Raw genomic sequence first — 20,546 nt, forward strand, 5'->3', positions numbered from 1 at the left:
CGAAAGCTAGGAGCCAGTCTTCGTACCATAAACACTCGAAACGAACGGGTTTTGTTTCTATTCAATCTAATCTTCTGTAATAGAGGAAACTTGAATGGACATTGTCCTCTGCTGCAACGCGGTCCCTGAGAAATATAGGGTGTTTTATGCTCTTCAGGTACATTAAGCATTAAGGATAGGATTCTTAAATTAGCGTTGCTTTCTTCTACTTCTGGAGCAGCACTTACAGCCCTGGGTGCCAAGGTAGAAAAAAGCCTATAGCACTGAAATTCCTCAATAACAGCAGTGGATCCAGAAACAAACATACATAATTTCCTCTAAATTGGGAAACAGAAATTATAACGATCAATCTGCAACTCTTTTTTTTTTGCATTGTTGTAAAATGTCACCAGAAAAAAAAATTCGCTTATAGTATTTCCCTGTGAATATATTGAATAGGAAGCGTTGTTTCTCAACGTAATTGTGTATACAGATGTAACACAGGGCTGCCTTTCGGAGGCAGATAAGAGCATAATTTAGAAAAAACAGCCCTGGAACCTTAACTGATTTTTACTGCCGCTGATCTAAGCATACATTAGCAAAGTCTAAAATGAAGTATTCTGAAAGAGGTTTCAGAAAGGGATGCTGTTGAAATCTGAACGAACGCAAGACAGCACCTAGGAGAGAAAAGTGAAGGTGGAGAAGGCCAAAGCTTTTCTTCCTGATTACTGCTCCTCCCTAAGTGAGCTCAGAAGTCCTGCACAGAGACCAAAATAAGCAAAACCAAAAGTAAACAAACACAGAACAAACACCAAAGTAAAACACCACCCCTTCTCCCCACGCCCAACTGCAACACTGACAAGGAGAGGAAGATTTCAATTCTAACGGAACAGTTAAGAAAGAGGACTTCCAAATGAAAAAAAAAATAAAATCTTTCTGCAAATTGGAAAATAAATATTGATCAAGCATCTTATTCTTTGTGTAAGTGTGTGGGCAAGACCTCGACTACCTACAATGACAGTGTATGAGCAAGACAAGTTTGATGGCATCCTAACTGAGTGGATTGAGAAACAGTACTCAAGGACTTCAACTCACCACAATAAATTTGCTTTGAATCTGAGCAGAATTAAATCTCACCCTTCTAATAGTCACTACTGGGAAATGACAAAACCACTAAGAGTGCAGAGCGTGGAATGGAGTGATCTGTATGTTCTGTGGGGGCTGCCCAAGGAGCTTCCACAAACCTACTCACAAAGTCCTGGCGAGTCCATAAAGAACTTGTAGGTCTTCCACATCTCTAGAAGGTACTAACTGCTGAAGGTGTTCCAGTGGATGGTTTTGAGTATTTCCAAGGATGCAGACTTTACAGCCTCTCTGGGAAAACTGTTCCAATGCCTGACATCCTTCACAGTAAAAAAAGTTTCTTTTTATATTTAAAATGAATTTCCTATATTTCAACTTAAGCCCATTGCCTCCTGTTCCGTCAGTGGACGTCACTGAGAAGAGCCTGTCTCCCTTGTCATTACTCTTCCCCGTTGGGCTAAGCTACCCCCCAAGCCTTTTCTTCTCCAAGCTGAACAGTCCCAGCTCTCTCATCCTCTCCTGATGTGTTAGATGCTCCAGTCCCTTGATTCCCTTTGTGGCCCTTCACTGGACATGCTCCAGTAAGTCCATGTCTCTTGTGCTGGGGAGCCCATCGCTGAACCTAGCACTCCAAACGTATCTCACCAGTGCTGAGCAGAGGAGAAGCATCACCTCCCTGGACCCTGACGGCAGTGCTTGCCTAATGCAACCCAGGGCACATCGCTGGCTCATGGTCAGACTCTTCTCCCCCAAGATCCCCAGGTGCACTTCTGCATAGCTCCTTCCCAGCTGGTCAGCCCCAGCACGTACTGGTACAGGGTCCTCCCCAGGTGCTGGACTTGGCCCTTCTCTTTGTTGCGCACCATGAGATTCCTATCAGAATGTTTAATGCTCTCTATTGAGCCTGGTTAATTGTGTAACAGTTCCTGTGGCAACTCAGCAACTGGATATCATGCTGGGAGAGCTGTGCATGCCTAGGTTTCTTATCTACAGTTTAAATCCTTGTCTTTCTGGCAATAACTTGAAGGTGCTACCTACTGAGATATCTAAACGCTTTTATTTAGTCTCTTAAGTAAGCCAAAGTCAATCCTCTATGAGGGGAAGAAAAAAAAAAGCGCCATGGATTCTAGATTTTTGTTGTTGCTGCTGCATTTTCTATCATACAAGTTGGCAGATACCGAATCTACTTCCTCCATGCAGTAGGGGCTGATACTTCATCATCTGAAGGAGATGTAATTATTTTTCTATAGGATTCATTTATTTCTTAAAGATGACTATCTTCTGTATGGGTTTGCATTATACATTAGAAACTGGAAATACCTGTTTATTTGATGCCAGATTGAAGAGGGATATAAACCATACACTTCCAAGCACTCCCAGAACAGGATCTCAGATAAGACCTCCAGCTACAGTGCATTAATGAAAGTTCTGGCTTCCGTCACAAGGAAAAAAAAAAAAAAAAAATTTTTACATTCTGGATTAAGCTGCAAGGAGGTGGTGGTAATTGAACGTTAGTAATTACAAAATCCTATAGACAGGTAGTATCTGCTGAATGCAGGAGATCCTTTTAGATATTTATACTGGATATAATGAATATTGGTATTATACACAGTAAATTAACACAAACTAGGGTCATAAGCATAAAAAAAGTCTTATTCTTCATTTCAACTCTAACTCACAGGCAACACCAAGCAACAACAATTATTTTACTCAAACCAAACTATTTCTCCTTTCCTTTCTCCTCGCTGCCAATAATTGCTTGCGAAAAAGATCAAAGCAAACCCTGTCTTCTAAGCAGCGTCCAACCTACTCTGTGGGCAAATATTGTTATGCTGCGCCAACTGCTTTGTGTTATTGCCTCTGAGCCAAAAAGACATGATAACACTGTGTCCTTTCAGTGGGGACAGAGTTAACTTTCCTCCTGGTGGCTGCCGTGTTTCAGATTTGGTATGACAAGAACATTGATAACGCATATTGTTCTAGTTGTTGCCAGGTGACGTTTTTATCGTCAAGGACTTTTTCAGCTTCCCATCGAAGCTGAGAGGGAGCACAGGCAGGACAAGCTGGCCAAGGGAATATTCCGTACCATAGATGTCATGCTCAGTATATAAATGGGGGTTGGCTAGGGGGCAGGAATCCCCCGTCACTGCTTGGGACAGGCTGGGCAACCAAATCACCAGCTGGTGAGAGCCACTTATGTTGTATCATTTTTTTTGTTTATATTCTTTTACTGTTATTATTATTATTGTTGTTACTTTCCATTATTGTTCTATTAAAATCTCTATCTCTCAACCCATAGGATTTTTTTTTTCCCTTTCCCCTCTTTCTACCTCTTCTCCCCCCGCTTCTGGGGAGGAGGGGGAGAACTGAGCAAGCGGCTGCATGGTCCTGGCTGCCAGCCGGGGTTAAACCATGACATACTGAAAAACTGCACGATCCCCTTTCCAGTTAAACTTCAGTAACTTCTCGGGAATCGTGACAATATCTAATGAACAGTTTAGAGTTTTCCCAAAATCAAAATATTCTGAAAATCATTTTGCATCTACTTTCTCGTTGTTAGAATGGTCGAAAATTATGTATGTATTCAATTATGGAACCACAATATCAAAAGCTATAGTTACCAAAGAAGGTATATCCTAGATGTTTTACTCAAGTTGAAAAACAAACAGACAAACAAACAGTTTTTCTGTTGGAATTCCAAAATTTGGTTTAATAGGAATAAATCCTATATAAAAAAGTAAAGGCAAAGCTGCTGGAAACAAAAACCCTTACCTTTTTTTTCTATGTAAGATTGAAATACAGCCTGTTACATTATATCATGATTGAAGCCATTAAAATGGCATTCCAAAAAGATGAGTCACCTTATATTACCAGAAAGAAAATACATACAATATATACAGGAAGAAGAAATAAGCCTGTTCCTACTCTTATCTGTAAGAAACCATCCTCGCAAATGGTGTGACAGGAACTGACCTTCTTTTAAAAGGGAAAAAAAAAAGATCCGCTAACTTTTCACAGATAAAAGGTCTCATTTCCTTCTATAATATTTGTGTTTTTCAAAATACTATCAGCAGGTGCACCAGATTTCAAAAACCTCTTGTCCTTCATCACATATAATTGTGCTGCATATTATATTAAGAAATACAAGCAGAGGAATGTAAGTGATGGGAGTTCAATTAAAAACAGCATAATATCTGTTGCATAGAAAATGATTCTGCAACTGAAATCAGGTTCTAATGAGAGAAAAAAGGAATACATTTTCACATATTTTTAATTACATAGAATTTCCTCAAACATGATTTTTAATAATATATTCCATTAGGTTAACATCATATTTTAGAAAGTGCATTTTCTGATTTCATTTTAAGTCTGATTTTGAGCAATTATTGTGTCATTGTTCTGCAGTAGAAAGGTTGAATTCATTTACGATGTGGTTATGCTAGTTATGATTGATGTCGCTTCTCCAAATGATAAACCAATCACCCCAATGATGTAATGTCATTTTAAGAGTGCTATAATCACATTTCTCTCAAACTGGAAGCTCTGATGAGTTCTAACAAAGATTTATTGTAGATTAAAGGCCTTCATAATATCAACAATAGATTGCTCATTTGATGGAAGATTTGATTAGGTAATTTTTTTAGGCAAATGAGTTTTCCAGATAGCCAAGAATGGCTATTGTGAAGGGCACAGGGCAGTACATGTGGATGACTATCACCTTATATCCGAGAAGGCTCATCTTAAACTTGTTGAGGAGCTATCCTGTAATTGTAGAGGTTGAAGCAAGCATAAGTGTACAATCAGAGAAACAAGAGGACACTTATCATATAATGTAATCAGTACGAGACTTCGGCTTCATCTTCAGCGTGCACTTCGAAGGCTCTGATAGAAATGTTTAAAGAAGAACCTAGAAAGCGCTAGCAAATATTTATTAATGATCAAAGATAATCTGCAATCTAAGCCTTAAATATAAATATCTTCAAACCTTACTGTTTAACCCAACACAAATTTAAACAAAATATTTAAATTTATTTACTTTCTCCCAAATGTCTGGATCTATGTTGCTAAGCTTCCATAGGAACTAAAATAGATTTTAAAAATTATTTTAAAAAAAGCATCATCTGCCTTTCCATATCATGTAGACGGTAAAAGCTACTCTGAAAATCTTTCAAGAATAAGGACGAGCCACAAGAAAAGGTGAGCTCTTCCAGTTTAAGGTATATGTCACTATCTGTGGTATTTTCTTATAAACTCTCTACAGGAAACATTATGAGAACTACAGAAAAAATGAGATTGCTAGAAAATGCTTATTAGCTTCCGGAGGACGTACTAAGTCCAGGAGAGCACACGCTATACAACACTCTCAGTGCTGATCAAACAATTATGCATGTGTCTATGCTTTAAAAAAAAAAAAAAAAACAACCAAGAAAACCCCAGCTATTTCTTATACTCTGAAAATTAAAAGTCATTACATATTATATGACTGTTTATTAAAGAAGGAAACTGAATGTTTTGGGGAAAAAATGTTAAAATGCAGAGTGAATAAAGAATATGAAGAATAAAGATATAAAGAAACAGATCCCCATATCCCCCGAACCTCTTAAAAAAAACCAACCTCAAAACTGGTATCATATTTTCCACCTTCAAACCTTAAGTAACAAGGAAGTATACTCAATCTCTGATTATTATTTCTTTGTGTAATTATATTTTAACGTATCTAAGATAGCAACTGGATCATAGGGTTAAAGGATAATTCAGGATGGAAGGAGCCCCGGGAGGTCCCTAGTCCAGCCTCCTGCCAAGCAAGGGCAGCTCTGAGGTCACACCAAGTAGCTCAGGATTTTAACCAACTTGTTCTCGAAAACCTCCAAGGACAGAGACAGCACAGGGTCTCTGGGCAACCTGTTCCAATCCAACGCTTAGGGAAAAAAAGTTTTACCTTACGTTGACTCTGAATCTTATGTTTCAACTTTTGCTCATTGTCTCATCCTCCCACCACGCACCACCAGCCACTGCCTAAGGGCATGGTTCAAGCGTACTGAATGCACTCGCAAAGGCCAACAGTTCCCCACCACGGTGTCTCCGGTACTGTTCAGTTCTGTGTTGTTACAGGAAAGAGCGACCTTGGCCAGATCAGAAACTGCATATAAGATATAAACTTACAGTGTTCAGTTAAATAGACAGGAACTGCACAGCAGATATCTGTGTTAAAAAAAAAATAAAAGGCAAAAATAAGGAGCTATAATAGCCTTCTTTTGTTTTGCCTGTATTTCTAAAAAGGGATGGCCTCGTCATTTCTCAATTTTGGCTGTCAAAATGAAAAGTCAGCATCTGTTAATAATAAAAAAAAATAAAAGGAAAAGAAAGAAAACCCTAAGCACTACAAATTATATGACTGACAGCAGAGCTGCAAATGTTTTAAAACAGTGGCCTGAAAGACAAGAATTAATTTGCTGAAAAATAGCAGTATCTTAGTTAAATGTGACATTGGGAGTATAGAATCAGACAGATTTTGAAACAAGCAGAGACATCGAATGGCAGAAGCAACACACATTTTTAGACACAGAACCTCACCACCTACGCAGAACAAAGAACCACTGTGCATACACCTCTCTCTTACAAGGTGCACTAAGGAGCAGGAAACCCACCCAAACCCACCCAAAAAAATGAATCCTTCTGATGACAAGAATTCGATAAGATTGTTTTATGCTACTTATAACAATCCTACAACTGAAAAGCTCTCTATAGTAAAATGAAGGAAAACCATATATCATGTATGGTGTTTCCAAAAAATTTTTCCTGAAATAAAACAGTAAGAATTTTGTTTGCCTCATTTCCATATATGCTCTCAATTTTGTGGTGATGCAAGAACACATTCGTAAAAAAACGCATAAAACCGGCACAAACATGTCACAAACAAACTCCGTATGTTTGCAATTTTCTTACCACTGCTGGAAGCCTGCTGTGGCCCTGAACACGCTCTTAGCAGATATGAATTGGGAGAGAACTCCTCATCAGGATTGGTGTCCATGATTTGATGGGACGTATTGCTGTCTAGCAATGGCATCTGGCAGCTAACTGGTGGAGGATTATGAGAACTGGGCAGCTGAGCAGATGGGAGAAGGCTAGACGAGGATGTAGGTGGAATGGGACGACCTGGGAAAGAGGAACAGGGATCAAAGATCAGCAATGAATGTAATGAAAAAAAACCAAACAGCCAAGTAATTGCAGTGTAACCGTCTATCATTACATAGGATTGCTCCTGCGCAGAGCCATAAAACCTCTCCACTGGTACAAACTTCTCCCCTTGTATCACATTCAAGGCATCGTGAGCAGCCAATGCTGTGAGCTCACTGCACAAACCTCTCCGCAGCACCAGGTTGTATCTCCTCGGGTGAGCAGCGGCTGGCGGAGGGGAGGACCTGCGAGCATGGGCTGCGGAGGGCTCCACTCTGTGGGGCACTGACACCTCGCAGCCGAACACTCACCGGCCCCCAGCCCCACGCTCAGGTGCTGCCAAATTGCTCGTGCATCAGCTATGTATTTTACCAGGAGAATTTTCACACAAATAGGGGTTTTTTTTTGCTAAATTAGACCAATGAGAAAGAAGGCTATAATGAGTTGATTCCTGGAATCACAACACATATCTGTAACCATCTCTTAAAATAATGGTGGTGTTCTGATACTTATTTTCTTTTTGTCTTTACCAGGGAAATTGCTCCAGTACAGGCATTAACTAGAAGCATGTAACGAGAACCACATGAAGGCTACCTCCAAGCTAAGGGTCTTCCTACATGGTTGTACATCTTTCCAAAACCCACTGAGAGCGAATTATTCCACTTGTAGAGCTGGGCAAGGCTGGAATATGGGCTGGAAACTAAGCTTTCCTGTCCTTTCACTCTCATTTCTTTCTGCACTGGTGCTGTAGGGGCGGAATTTCCTGCCTAGCTCACCAGACAGATTAATTTCAACTCCAAAACCAGATCCTTAAAGTGTGCAATATACCTCAGCCCACTGCAACAACATATTTTTGGTCACTAAAGTGGTGGTACCAAATCAACAATAAAACCATTCATACTTATTTATTCGTCACTTCTGTGAACTTTTATAACTTGTGATCAATCCACTCCATCAAATGCACACCGACGAAGACAGGTTTTGGGGTGGTGGGTTTTTTTTGTATTGCCTATTAGAACATGACCAGTTACAGGGATGAGAGGAAAAAGAGAAACATGCATTCTGGTTTCTGCAAGTTTATCTAGTGTGTTGGAGAAACTGTTCATGAATAATTTATACACAGGAAAATATGACCTCTGCGCTACTGCCAAAGTCTGCGAGGCAAAGAGAGAACTGCTGCAAGCTATCTACAAATGGTAAAACGGAGCAAAACTACATAAAATGGTGCACTCTTATTTCCATCATTCCTAAAGAAACAGGAGCAAATACTCACTGGCTTTCTCATTTTTGAGAAACATCTTCATTTTTAGAATCAAGAGTCCCTCAATTTACATGAATTACACTAAGGTTTATACAATTAGGTAATCTTCTAGAGCCACCCATCAAATCCCACGGCAGGAAAGAAAAAAGAGAACCAAGAAAATGAAGAAAAACTCCGGCCATCACATGTAAATTACATTTGGGGAGCAGCAGTCAAACAAAGGTACCCGTAGGTACTAAAAAACCCCTTTCACTGCATGGTACCAGTAATTAGCATGAACTAGTTTCTTGCCTTCAAAAAGTCTGAAATAAAATAAATACCTGGAGATAGGCAAGTCACTCTGATGCTTATTTTTTATTATCTTTTTAGCACTGGATAAATTGACGATAAGACTAAACGACCAAGTTATCATATGACAGAAATGGGTTTAAACTCCTCCATAGTAACCCCCATCTACCGTCTTTTATGCTACAGAAAATTCAATATGCATTGAATATTTTCATTGTGGACTTGCATTTACAAGGAAATAATTCTAATATTGATGACAGGAATAATTACTGTTATTATTCCTGATTATGCTATTCTTATGAAATACTGCAGTGAATACCCTAAACATTCAAAGGGAAGTGACTGAGCAAAACCAGTTTCTAATTATTTCTTTGCAATGTGTTGAAAACAAGCACAGAGGCTGAGGTTTGACACACCTCAGGCAGGAGTGTGACACTGTGCCCATGTGTGCATTTAATTTTCACATATTCTGGCTCTGCTTCAACATTATGAAGTTAAAAGAAGACGCTTTATAAACTCAAAATCTGCATTTCAAGTATCATATGGAAATATATTACTGTATTATACAAATTTTGGACGTGTGAGGTTATGAGATGAAGGGAAAATGATTTTTCCATCTGCGTAAACTGCATATGGTATTTCAGAGAAATTTAGGTACATTTTTGCAGAAAACATTGAGACAAATGAAAAACACAAGAATTCTTTTTGCCAGGAAAGCTAATCACATTGTTACCTTCATGAAATCCCTGAAGACAAAGTCAAATACCTAATTACTACAGCTCTGTTTGTAGCTTCGAGGAAACAGAAGGTATCAGGGTGTTAAAAAGTTGCATTATTTTGGTGGGAAGCTGGCTCCTGAGGAAGATTTGTCCATAAGCATGTAGTAATTGAAAAACATAGATGTCTGTGAGCCATAGAACCTATTGTCAATCTGTCCTGTGGTTAGATTTCCTAACAAGCTGCCAAATTTGATTAAAACTTTTCTTGTGGTTGGGGCATTCTTGATCTTTCTATCAAGTTGATTTTGGGCATCTACTAACCTCTACAGCTTCTCCCTCTACAGTAGTGGGGGTCTAGTGGAGCATCTTCTCTCTTTATAGCCCTCCACACCTTGAACCACATAGAATATGTTAAGAGACCCAAACTTTTGTAAAATTTGGTGGGAAGTGAGTTGAAAAAGTACTGAAGAGGAACAGAAAGAGCTACTATTAAGCTTTGCTGCGTTAGGAAATGAATCTAAAAGGTACCTATCTGCAGTACCACAGTTGAGAGAATGGTTGTGAAACTACCGAAGAGAACTGAACCTATGCAGTTAGGCTATGAAGAGCATGGTAAATGCAATTTATTTGTTATTATATACTCTTAAGTTGGAAATAATGGGTTCAATTCGTACTGTTGAATACCAATATCTTGGTCAAGTAAGCTCAATGTATTCTTGTACCGTTTAAAATAACAGACTAAGCTTTACAGGTTTCATAAACTTGAGCTTCTTGCCAGACCATTCATGTGTCTGCAGATACCTGAACAGTTGTATTTGGAAACACCCCATCTCTTGAAATAATTCTAAATTTCCACCACCTGACAATGGGACTTGCAATACCCTACGGAATTATAAAACATACTCTGATATGTGTTAACTTCAGTATTCTATTACAATGCTGTTTTCAAAAGTTACATCCATAATGTAAATAGATTTTGTACAATTTGTGTCTACTCTTCGTATGCTAATATGATAAAGCTTCTACGAATAGGATTTTTACGTAGTTGTGCACTGACAGAAACCCTACGTAATGGATACTTACTTCTATTGACAGCAATAATGTCAATGTGTAACATACCCAAAGAAACAGAAAACAGATATGAATGCTAGAAAGGGAAACCAAAGTCCAAAAGCTGATACATTACATTTCAATAGTAAAAACTAGTGTTAGTTCTTCTTCCAATATCTGTTCATATGCACATTCATACGGCATATACTCATGCACGGCAAAGACTCATACAAATACCTAATACAGTATTTCTAAGGCATTTTTCAAAAAAGCAAGCAGACAAGAACAAAAGAACCTTTTCCTTCCCCTCCCCCCCATTACTTTCTCCTGTCATTTATCTTATCTTACTACTTAAAGAAAAAACTTGATAGCTCTCCTTCTGGAGGGCATTCTGACTGGGGAGAGCTTTGGGCTTCCATGCCACATGGCACCTCATTCTGCCATTTTTACCCTCTTATCACTTACATTCCCTTTTTTCCCCCTAAGATTATATAGCAGACAGCATAGGCTTATTATTTCCATTTTTCCTTCTTAACAGTCACATCTTTCTTCATCAGCCCAGGAATTTTTATGAAACCATTCCTCAATTACTGCTATACTTTAAGTCCCTAAGGCTTAAAATCTGCCATAGAATCAACATTGAAAAATGGTGCCACACTTGTAGCTGGCAGTGATGCCACAGCTCCACAACCTCCTTCAGGAAGACACTCACAAAAGCCGAGCGTGCACATCAGACATCGGTGTGAGGAATTCCTCTATTCTCCTTGTTAAGGACAGCTTCACAGCCAGACAGAGGGTGAATAAGGCACAAGCTCACCAGTGCGAACCTGCCATGCGTGGTCACGGTGTGACACAGCAGTGGGGTGACAGAGCAGACTGGCTCCAGCCCAGACACTTGTAAGACAGCTAAGAAGCGTTCTGTTTGTCCTAATCACAACAACACATTTGGGAAAGAGATACTCTGGTTGCTGTTACCCTAAAAGACCAAAAACCCATCACGGGGGGGGGGACGGGGGGGACGGGGGACGGGACACGACGACACCAAACCAAAAGAACAATAAAAAGGACTGCCTGCAATCACTCTTAGCATTAATATACATAAATAAGATACAACCAAAGAAGAGAAGCAGGATGCTTATCAGTTACTGAAGGATTTTTGTGATGCACTTTCCATACTCCCCCTTCTCCCTCTGCCGGAAAAGGACCTATGGAGTTTTGTGGATGAATAAAGCCCGTGTATGCGTGAAACCCTGGCCCTATATTCCACCATGGTGCATGATAGGAAGCAGGGAACAAAAATGACAAAAATTACTGACATTTAAGAATTCTGACACATGAGCAGTCACTATGAAAGTGTATTATAAAAATAGCTCCTGAAGAGCTGTTAAGTAACCTTTCATCTAACTGTCATATAGTATAGTGTTACTACCCAGCACCACCACATAAAACCCATAAATGTATATATATTTATATAAATATTTATATATTTAAATATATTCACACACACAAGTATTTAGAGACACGTACGTAATATCAAAAAAATAACATTATTTTAAGAGGTCTAAAGGATCAATCCAGATGCCTTAAATAGCCATTTTGCATTAAATTTGTTGGGGGGAAGATCACAACCTGTATGTTGTCATCCCAGGCTCCTATGTTATCCATTTCTATATTAAAACTTGTTTTGTTAGAAAAGATCTGAATCCCAGAGGTGATAAACACAGATCTCACCTGCAATGGAATTCTCAAGCTCAGCCCTTCAGGAGAATCTCACTTCTAAGGTTAGCACATGCGTAGCAAAAATCCACGTAGGTTGTTCAACCCTCTGCATTTTCAGCGTGTCCCACTGAGAATTTCATATACCTAAGCAGCATATCTTCATTGATAAATTAAATTTATGAAGCCATCTTCCTACGTGTAGAGGCTTCTACAAGCAAAATCAAATTTCAATAGCTTTAAACAGCTGGTAATCTTCATAATCAAGAGGTTAGGATATAACTATTTTGTACTTCTCTAAGTTAGGCTACCTGCTATTCATGCAGAAAATAAATATAAATGATCTGTAACAACTATAGTTAGTTACATACATTACTCTCAATAAAGCCACTTATGTGTCTGTTCTACAGCTCTGGTCACAAGGACTCAAACAGAAAAGATGTACACAATTAAACTCACTGTGCAATCCTCAACACATCAGATTGCAGAAAGAGGGGAAACTTTAAGATAACTGGGTTTTTGGTTTTTTTTAAACAACCGTTTGGAAGATGTAGTAGTATTCAAGCATTAATGCAGGAAGCTAGGGAAGTAAAAAGTGAAAGGAGATGAGTTGTTTCTACATCACTGACGGCACCAAAACAGAAACTGTAAAACACTTAATTGGCAATTAAGACTTTGACATTTACTGATTGAAGCTGATTTTCATGTTACACCAATACAGAGTATTGTACCCTATATAAAGTAATCCCATAAAATTATGTGAGTGACTTAAGCGATGGACAGTATCGTTAAAGCAGTAGCTGTGTTGCTCATATTTACTCAAATCATACAAGGAAGGCTATCTGGTAATGGCACTGGCTGGACATTAACTAGAGATGATGCAAGAGAAGGATCAGATCTCCTCCTCATTTTCCCCCGTACTTCAGGGACCGGAGCTGGAAAGCTGCACGGAATGGATACAAAGGAGGTGGCCAGGACAGACCCTGCTGCCAGGGGTGACCCCCGCACCGCCCCCCTGCGGCACACGCCACCTTCTCCCTGCACCGCCACATCAGCCTCACTGAGGCACCTACATCGTCAGCAACGTTCAGTTCACTCTGAAGAGTGAGAAACGTTGCTAAATGTGTCAGCAAACAACTAGATAACCTAAGATGCATCTTTTTTGCAGTGCGAAGCACTATAAATTAAGCAGGCAGCTGATGAAGGTGAAACTTTCCCAAGGTATAGCACATTCAGCACACTCTCCTGTTCCTCCCCAGAATAATGGCTTTCTGCAAGAAAAAAACCCCATCCTTCCAGTATGTGTGCAAAGCACGTCTTGCCAATGGGCTGTGTACTCGCAAGCAGAGTCATATTTAATAAATTAAATATATATTGTCATAACTGGCATAAGGAATATAAATATTTTGTATTTGATGAAATTACTAGAGTTAAATGACAACAGGAAAAATCATCCATTTTCTGTATGGTAACAGCATCTATTATTTTTGTAGCTAAAACGGCATTTGTACTTCAGCGCAGGGGAGGCCAGCCTGGAGCCCCAGGAGGCAAAGCTGTTCTCGGGGGTGAAAGTCATCTTCCCCCAGAGGTGAGCAGCCTGTACTGCCAGCTCTCAGGAGGGAGACAAGACACACCACCTAACAGTTACCTCATCTAGCGAGGAGCAATGCTAATTTATCTGTAAAGAGGACTCCGGTAACCCTTTATTCATCAGACCGCATTTCAAGTTGACGAGACAAAACAAAAGCCCAGAATGAAGCACACAAGAAAAAAAAAAAAGGGAAAGAAATCTAACAATTTGGCATTATTTTCTTCAGCACCAAGTTGCCTTCTGTTGCCTAAACTCCTGTTGCGTTTTTTCTCTAGGGCAAACAAGCTTCAAAACAGCAAAAAAAGAAAGATACAAATCAGGATTTGGATGACAGAGAGTTATCAGTGAAGAAAGGTACTTCGGTGCTTCTGAAGCTCCTATCTCTCTGAAAGCAACAAATGAACAAAACCAGCCAAGCTAAGAAAAATGTTTTCACAGAGTCTATTTCACAAGAGTCAAAGGAGAAAATAAGGTCTTCCTAAAAGCGTGGGGCTGATATTCCTGCACAGACCTGTTTATTGATGTTTTTGGATATTTCTCTGCATCAAAACAGAGTCGGGGCAGCGAAGGACGACACTGATCCCATCCTGTCATACCAGGGGAAGAGAGAAGGTGGCTCTGAAACAATCGAAAAAGAATGCCAAAAAAGAGATCTAGGCACAGTAAGTCATCACCTGTGATTTACGTAACAACAAACCAGCCAAGACAAACCCGCACTATGGGTTTATATCTCCCATTTAACAAAACGAACAACACCCTACCTGCCTTGCTTAGTTTTTCCAAAACTTTTGTTATGCAGAAAAAGCACAGAATCCAAGGGAGAGCATGATCAGAATGGAGATAATAAAAAAAATAACGATAATTATGTAACTATGGTTTAGGCAAGAATATGCCCCAAAACACATTTTTTGTCCATGTATGAAGAAAGGTTTGTACCTTTTGTCAGCAGCTGCTCTGAGAGCAGAGCCGCATGGCACGCAGAGAGCCCGTTTATGCCATTTTCTCCAACACGCTGTAGATTCTGCTCTGCCAAGTACGAAACAGTGGAGCCATTTGCGGAGTGAGATGTCTACGTCTTTGCAGACTGCATGTATGACGGCTACTGACAACTCCCTCCCTGGGGCTGGCTGGAGCCATGCTCCTTCCATAAGAGCTTCACTTGGGCCCCTGAAGCCCTGAGACCTTTCTCCCTTTATTTTTTTTTGGCGGGTTTTCCATTTCAAGGTGGCTGTAATGTTGAAAGGCTTGTGTTGCCATTCCCCAGAGCAGCAGGAGCCGAGTGTCAGCGTTGCTGAGGCACAGCTCCATCACGTCCCTCAACACTTGCTCTCCTGTTGTGTTCAGCGTGAGTGACAGCACTTCTGTTGGCGAGATCTCCAAAGATAACACTGAAGCCACCAACAAGCCATCATCCATACCCTCCCCTCTCCAGCAGGCCATGGAACCAGCTCTTCTCTCAACCACATCCACATTTCCTAGAGCCTTTCTGTGAAACGTCAAAAAGCAAAATCAACTCTAAGGGGACCAAAGCCCTCAGGAAAAGGGCACTGAAGAAATTAACGCATACCTGCCAAGATCTCTACCTTTATGAAAATATGAAACAGTAACATAGAATGATCTGATGCAGCATAAAACATAGTTTTGAAAGATTCTTAAATTCACATCGTACAAGAAAAATAGTGCATTTCCTCAGAACACATGATCCTAGAACCCATGATCTTCCCTGTGTACGTATAGCATTTTAATAGTCTAGGAGTTAAAATGTTGCTTAAGGAAAACTATCCTAAAACTCAAGGCTATTTCTTCTTAGGTACAGGTTATAATTCACATATCCTATGTAAGCAATCCTACAGGGGGTGGGGGTAGCGATTAATCAAGAAAATCCCAAATACAATAAAATAATCCTAGATTTTTCGTGACAGAAATGCATACAGTCTCATTGTTGTAGTTCTAGTTAAATTTTGCTGGCAGGAGAAGAAATTGTTTATAAGGTATTGTAAGTGATAGAAAAAAACAAAAATTTTGAAATGGCAACCAGTTTCAGTTATCAAAAAAAAAAAAGGAAAAAACCCAGTGTTAAAATATATTCATATTTAATATGTTCCTCTTCCCTGTCGTCCGAAGTAGAACCATTTACTGCACACCCAGGAATATAGTTTGAGAACTGTATTAGGAACTGTAATAGAAAAGGGATGAACAAAAAAGAACCAGCAAGTCCTGGTCTCTATTTTTTATTATGGGTGCATTCTACAAGCTTGTTCAAATTTTGTTATCTGCCTTAAACCATTTGACCTCTGTATGTGGTTAATATTTCCTGAAGTACTGCGCATGTGTAGCTCTTGAATATGAAAATCACTGTACCAATGCAAGATGTTATCCTTACCAAAATCTATGCAGAAGAATAAGACTAACTTGGAAATCAATCACTTCTGACTTTCAGTGTTAAAGTTAAATTAATTTTCCTAAGCGATCCATCTACAAAATATATCAGTTTTATGGAATTTGGATATTAAAAATAAGTAGACAGTCATGACTTAAAAATTGTCTAAACCAATTCAGTACATAAAGGAATAATTTGCCGCTGTCAAAAGCTACTGTCACTTAATTCTTGTCTTGTTAAATCATCTGATGCCCCTTTCTTTTTTAGTTAAACAAAGATAAATAATAAAAACAATTTACAGCTAGAAGATGTTAGGGTTTTGCAGCTGTTCAATGTCTTTTGGGCAGATTAGATTCTGTAATGAGAAGTTATAAGCCTCATTTTATAAAAGCTGTTGCTGTCTTGGGAGAAGCATCAGTGAATAAGATTAGAAAACTCTTTTCCTTCATGAACCTATTACGCTAGTGAGCTGATTACTTGGCATATGTTTGATACCTTCATAGCTGGAAAACAGTAATTTCTTTCAGTGATTTTTTCCCATCGCTCATAAAGTCAAAATGTCTTCTCTAATCTTACCATACCTCTGATTTAGCCAGTAAAATCAGAGCAAGACAAAACAGACATATCCACACGAACATCATTCACGTGAACTTGCATCAGCTTCCCTAAAAAAGGTTACACTGAGCGAACTATAACTAACATTAAATTATAACAACTCATCAGCTGCCTGTTCCTTGTGGGACAAAAATAACATGCTAAGATTAGGAATGTGTTTAGAAGATTTACAATCAACGTATGTGACTGAATTTCCATCTTCATCTTAGTGTAACAATATGTGTAGCTTTTAAAAATTGGGAGGACAGAAAATTTCCTATTTATCAATCTTATCAGCTCATACAGAGCTAAGCATTCACGCCAGGGAATTCCACTAATGAAAGGGTTGTCCTTAGGCCCTAGGTAGGTAATTAGCAGGCACCCTGTGACATCTACCTCACATAAATCTACAAGTTCTTGATTTGATCTTTATTCTAGTAACACAGAGAGGTCAGACTATGCTGTGCTAAAAACTTGTTTCCGCTGTCCAAACACCACCTGTTTAGCTTCACCTTATTTTCTTGAAGTTCTAAATACTGTTAAGCAACTACTCACACCATCTCCACTACGTATCCTCCTGAACGATGTTAGCTTTCCTTCTGTTAGAGAAATTTATTTTCAGGAACGTTGCAACAATTAGTGATTCGGGTGCCTGGAGTCACTAATACATGGGAAAAATAACACTATCTTGAACGAACATGAGAAAACTCCAACCTGTAATTATTATTATGTATTATTTAACAAACTCTGTGAAAGTCACACAAAGATAGTACTAACTGGTGGGAGTTGGATAATGATTAAAGAATTTGTGTTAACTCTTTGCAACCTGCTGAAAAAGCAGCTCTAATTTCTGATGAACAAATTGGAAAAGAACACAAATCAGTATTATGTAAATTGTTAAGTAATTTAAATAATTGGCTTCAAATCTGCTCTATCATATAGAGTATTGCCAGTCCTACATTCTGGCTAGTTCTGCTTCAGGTTACCAAAGTCTGCTTTTCTAAGTTACACCTCCAGTTTAAATTCGGTGTTCCTATTTGCTTTGTAAATGCATGTGGAAGGCACTCTGCGCTACTGCTAAACATCTGCTGTGATTCACTCTGGAGATGTTTGCGTCTTAGTGCTAGGAGATACTAAGGTACAGGAAGAAAGCTACGAAGGGAATTAATCTTCCATTACTCTTGATACTGATACTTACATTTACATGATATTATCTTGATATTTACATTTTTCTTGCTTCATCTGGTTTCTTCTCTCAAGACCTCATCTTGCATTTCTTACACAACCCGTATTGACATTAGCAGAAGTTTTGGGTGTAGCAGGAAACTAAAGGCTTGACTTTTTTTAACAGATCCTGCTTCAAGAATGAACATCCCACAGTGTAACAGCAAAATTTCAGCTCCATATAAGTCAATACAAATAGTATTTTTGCCTTCAGCACAGCCAGGTTTTCACCTGAGAGCCCTAAAATGCTTTTGCACAGAGAGAAGCTCCCCCAGCAGCAGTCTTTTCCTGCCGGGAACTGCTGCTGCTGCTGCTCATTCAGCTGGGGATGGTCCACGGTGCCCAGCTCTAGGAACACGGCTTGGAGCTAAACTGCAGTTCAAAACCAAAGGGTGAAATGAAATACCGTCACTAAGACAGAGCTAGGCCTGGTTTGCCCTGTAAAACCTCTCTGATGTCTTCTGGTAGAGCTGGCTATTCCCTGAAGAAGACAGGGAATACAGAAAGTAACATAAATAGCGGATTATGGACAAAACCACCAAAGCGCTTGCAAATGAGCGATTTAAGTGCAGGTAAAATTTTGTTCACTCCCAGTATTGAAAAAGGCTTGAAATATTTCCATCTTTGTAAAGTTGATTTCCAGTTCAGAGTTTGGGAAGAAGACTCAAATAAAGAAACATAATATAAATGATGGAAAAAAGGACAATACAATTTATTGTGCGTGGGCCACACCTTACATGAACACTAGAATCTGCTCACCTTCCCTACGTGAAAGCTGAGAAATGTTGATTTCTTAAGTGAGGTTTATGTCAAATTTCACTTTATGTAAAAAGATTTAGCCAAAATAAAGCCTTTCTGAGTGGCAGATTGCAACACAACAGCTATCAGACCATTAACTATTTTAGCACTGCTGTTTATCACCATAATTAATGGCACTCTGGGAGAACAGTACAGGAAATTAAAAAGATAAAATTTCCTTTTAATGAAAAGAAATCGCAGACATGAAAGACCGCTGTATGGAAAACGTAGCTTCACTCTGCAGTACTAAGAAAACCTGTAACCTGATTAAAGGCATTTGCAAGCAAAAAATCAGGGATTTTTTACCTTTAGAAAGGTAAGAAATCTTTTTGTTATAGTTGCACAGTTAAATTTGCCAGAACGAAGGAATAAAGACACGTGTTCTTCCCCAAAAAACAAAGGGGCTTTGTTCCATGCCTTTCGGTAAAGCAAAAACCCCACTGAACATCGAACTGGCTACAGAAGAGCCTGAACGTGCTATTCTGTATTTCAGTGTCAACTGTATCTTTAAAATAACGACAGTTTCTCTCATCTTTTCGATCTTAAAGCACTGTATAAGTACAGCTCAGAAAGACATGGCCAGAGAAGAATTAAAGCAACTGAAGCTGAAATATGCTACTTAGGAATCCAAAGTTTGTTTACACCATTAGAAGGCACTCAAATATATATCCCCATAAATGACAAGGTCCCAGCAGCAAATTAACAGGAACAATTTTCCCATCTCAGGAGCTGTCAAGATGGGCTCTGTTAGCCAATTTATCTTACTCTAGCACATCTCTGGTGCTTGTCAATCAATATGTGAAACATTTGGTGCTGATTGCCATTTTTCTATCCACTTCCTTTTGCCTCTCGTACCAGGCAATTTACTGCAAGTCAATCAAGGTTGAAGCAGACCTTGTTTAAATAAAACACTGTTGAGTTCTTTTCACACCAACAATTTCAAAAACAGAACGAGCTGTAGCTTTTCACATTTACATTTATACTACATTTTCTGTTTTTCCCAAATGCCACGCTCAAGCTATAAGTCATAACTAAACTCAGCCGAAGGCTTACGCAGAAAACACTCAGGGAAGATGAACTGAATATAACTGTATATGCTTTCACTGTCAAAAACTCAGTCTATGAATGGAGACAGAGAACATTAAAAAGTACTTAAGTAATCTGGGATCATTTCTTTTTCACCCTTGCTTGAAGTCGGGCCTCCACTACCATAAAAGCAACTTCTAACTTGCCTGAACTTCTTAACTGAAGATAATTATGTCAAATATTTACACTGCGATTTTAAGGTAAGAAGGAGATCAACTACTGTATTTATAACTGCAAGTCACAAGTAAAATTAAGAAGAAAATCAATTCTCCCAGCTAATATCTTGTCCCTACGTTCAATACACTGACAGCTCCCCCTTCTCATCCAGATGAAAAAATCCCACAGCAACCCCAGGTGACACCACCTCTCACCTTGGCATCACCTGTAAGCAGCGAGGTAGAGAAATGTGACAGAAACAACTAATATTACCTGCTGTACGACTGAAACAACATACACTTATAGTATGTAACACTTGGCAAATACAATTTTTAAAACTTGGACTCATTTCTGCACAGCAAGAGCTGGTTTTACAAACTATACCTATGCAACTTTTCTGCTGCGCACGCTATTTCAGTTTTCAGGTTCACCGTGGACTGCAAA

The 20,546-nt window shown here is 39.1% G+C and overlaps 1 protein-coding gene across 5 annotated transcripts in view; it reads right to left on the minus strand.

Annotated features, from left to right (window-relative positions):
* Nucleotides 1-20,546, minus strand: part of TENM2 (teneurin transmembrane protein 2) — a 1,449,326-nt gene that overhangs the window by 224,294 nt on the left and 1,204,486 nt on the right. For all 5 annotated transcript variants that reach the window (XM_074604292.1, XM_074604293.1, XM_074604291.1 and 2 more), the window contains one exon: nt 7,009-7,218. In XM_074604292.1, the coding sequence (XP_074460393.1) occupies nt 7,009-7,218 (210 nt within the window). The remainder of the gene's footprint in view (nt 1-7,008; nt 7,219-20,546) is intronic.

This window comes from Larus michahellis, chromosome 11, assembly GCF_964199755.1.
Source record: "Larus michahellis chromosome 11, bLarMic1.1, whole genome shotgun sequence".
NCBI classification, from domain to species: Eukaryota; Metazoa; Chordata; class Aves; order Charadriiformes; family Laridae; genus Larus; species Larus michahellis.